The sequence below is a fragment of the Myzus persicae genome, unplaced genomic scaffold (assembly GCF_001856785.1).
Source record: "Myzus persicae strain clone G006 unplaced genomic scaffold, MPER_G0061.0, whole genome shotgun sequence".
Classification (NCBI taxonomy): Eukaryota; Metazoa; Arthropoda; class Insecta; order Hemiptera; family Aphididae; genus Myzus; species Myzus persicae.
The window spans coordinates 2,672-5,619 of record NW_019100844.1 but is presented as its reverse complement, the minus strand read 5'-3'; the positions used below and the strand labels follow the sequence as shown (position 1 = coordinate 5,619).

The 2,948-nt window shown below is 38.3% G+C and overlaps 1 protein-coding gene across 1 annotated transcript; it reads left to right on the top strand.

The window, feature by feature from the left end:
• Nucleotides 1-238: 238 nt before the first annotated feature.
• On the top strand, nucleotides 239-2,728 carry LOC111026402. The gene has a single exon (XM_022304476.1). It carries the CDS (start codon nucleotides 239-241, stop codon nucleotides 2,726-2,728), a length of 2,490 nt encoding a protein of 829 aa, XP_022160168.1.
• Nucleotides 2,729-2,948: the final 220 nt, after the last annotated feature.

The following is a 2,948-nucleotide window of genomic DNA, read 5'->3' as shown; positions in this document are numbered from 1 at the left end:
GAAGAAATCCTGAAAATGGCGGACAGTCATTTATTAAAAATATCATCAACACAGACATTGATATTGACAATCGTTGGGTGGTGCCATATTCGCCTCTGCTGAGCAAGACATATAATGCTCATATTAATGTTGAGTTCTGCAGTTCTGTGAAGAGCATCAAATACATTTGCAAGTATGTTGTGACTAAGCAAATATCGTCAGCGTAAATGAATTTTCGAGCATTGGTAGTGGGAATATCATGGGTGTGTATTTGTATTCGCCTCTGCTGAGCAAGACATATAATGCTCATATTAATGTTGAGTTCTGCAGTTCTGTGAAGAGCATCAAATACATTTGCAAGTATGTCCATAAAGGCAGTGATATGGCTGTGTTTAGAGTGGAAAATATTAATGTGAATGCTCCTCCAGTGAATAAAAACGATGAAATAACGCTCTACCAAATTGGTCGGTACATCAGCTCCAATGAAGCTGCTTGGCGTATCTTTTGTTTTCCAATTCATGAACGGGATCCAGCAGTTGTTCAGTTAGCCATCCATCTTGAAAACGGTCAGCGTGTATTTTTCACGAACGAGACAGCGATTGATCGTGCAATAAATCCACCCAAAACTACACTCACTGCATTTTTTGAATTGTGTAATCGTGCGGATGATTTTGGTGCCTTTGCACGAACATTACTCTATTCACAAGTACCACGCTATTTCACATGGACTCAAACAAAAACATGGATGCCCCGCAAGCAAGGCTCACCAGTTGCTGCATGTCTCAATTTATTTAAATCAAACGCCTTGGGGCGATTATTTACAGTCAATCCAAGACACACGGAGTGCTTTTATCTTCGACTGTTGTTGGTTAATGTTACTGGCCCATTATCATTTCAAGATATACGTAAAGTGAATGGGCTACAATATCCAACGTATAAAGATGCATGCCTTGCACTCGGCTTGCTGGAAGACGACAACCAGTGGGAATGCATGCTTGCTGAAGCTGCATTGAACTGTACAGCAATACAAATTCGTCTACTATTCGCTATAGTGTTGACTACATGTTTCCCAGCCCGAGCACAGATATTATGGGAAAATCACAAAGATTCAATGACTGATGATATATTGCATCAACATCGTATACGGTGCCACGATCTAACCATAACATTCAGCGACGAAATGTACAATGAAGCATTGATTGCTATTGAGGATCTTTGCATTGTCATTGCCAACTTACCACTTAGTAATTTCGGTATGAATTCGCCAAATCGAACTGCATCTGATTTAATGAATACTGATATGAATCGTGAACTGCAGTACAGTACTGTAGAAATGGCAGCGATTGTTGCCCGCAATGTCCCACTAATGAATGAGGAACAAAGAACCATTTATGATCGCATTATGCTCGCAGTTTCAGCTGGACAAGGTGGGTTCTTCTTTTTTGATGCACCGGGTGGAACTGGCAAAACATTCGTTATTTCGCTAATTCTTGCTGAAATACGATCAAATAATGGCATCGCATTGGCCGTTGCATCATCGGGCATTGCAGCATTTTTATTGGATGGAGGTAGAACAGCTCATTCAGTATTTAAGCTGCCACTAAATATTCAGAATAACCCTGACGCAGTATGCAACATTAAGAAACAATCGTCCATGGCCACTGTGCTGAAACGGTGTAAAATTATTATTTGGGATGAATGTACTATGGCACACAAACATTCACTTGAGGCGTTGAACAGGTCATTGAAAGATATTAAAAACAGTGACAAACTATTTGGCGGAACTCTGTTGGTCCTTTCAGGTGATTTCAGACAAACACTTCCAGTCATTCCACGTTCAACATACGCTGATGAGATCAACGCTTGCTTAAAATCATCTCCATTGTGGCGTAATGTTGAAAAATTACAGCTAAAAATAAATATGCGCGTTCAAATGCTTCAAGATCCATCCGCTGAAACATTTTCAAAACAACTCTTAGATATCGGTGATGGAAAAGTTGCTATAGATGAAACTGGATATGTAAAATTACCGACCGATTTCTGCACAATCGCTGATTCTCAAGATACTCTCATTGAACAAATATTTCCCGATGTACACACACAGTACATAAATCATGAGTGGCTTGCAGAAAGAGCGATTTTAGCGGCAAAAAATGTAGACGTTGACAATTTAAATCTGAAGATACAAATGTTGTTGCCAGGGAACTTGGTATCATATAAATCTATTGATACAGTTTGCGACGACCGCGAAGCAGTAAATTTTCCCACAGAGTTTTTGAACTCACTGGATTTGCCAGGCATGCCACCGCATAATTTACAATTAAAGGTTGGATCTCCAATTATCTTGCTTCGTAATTTGAACCCGCCCCGGCTGTGCAACGGTACGCGATTAGTCATTCAAAAATTAATGAAAAACGTGATCGAAGCCAGGATTTTAAATGGCAAGTTCAGAGGTGAAAATATACTCATACCACGGATTCCTATTATACCTACAGATGTGCCAATTCAATTCAAACGTATTCAGTTTCCGATTAGATTGGCATTTGCAATGACTATCAACAAGTCCCAAGGTCAAACGATGTCTGTTTGTGGATTAGATTTGAGAACACCATGTTTTTCACACGGACAATTATACGTGGCATGCTCTCGAGTGGGTAAACCATCCAGTTTGTTTNACAAAAAATATTGTTCACGCTATAGCATTAAGAGATTGATATTGTTTAATAGTGTTACTGTCGTAATTGTTTAATTAATGATATATAATTTAAAGGAATAAATTATAATATAACTTAAAAATAATGTTTGCCTTTTGTTATTTTTATATTCCCTCATCGTTCACAGCGCTCCATGCTTATTTCACGCATATACCACATTCTTACATACATACAATATACACATTCTATCATACATACATACTTACAATAAGTAAGCTATTTTTTGTCTACACTAGAAATTACTAGGAAATTATT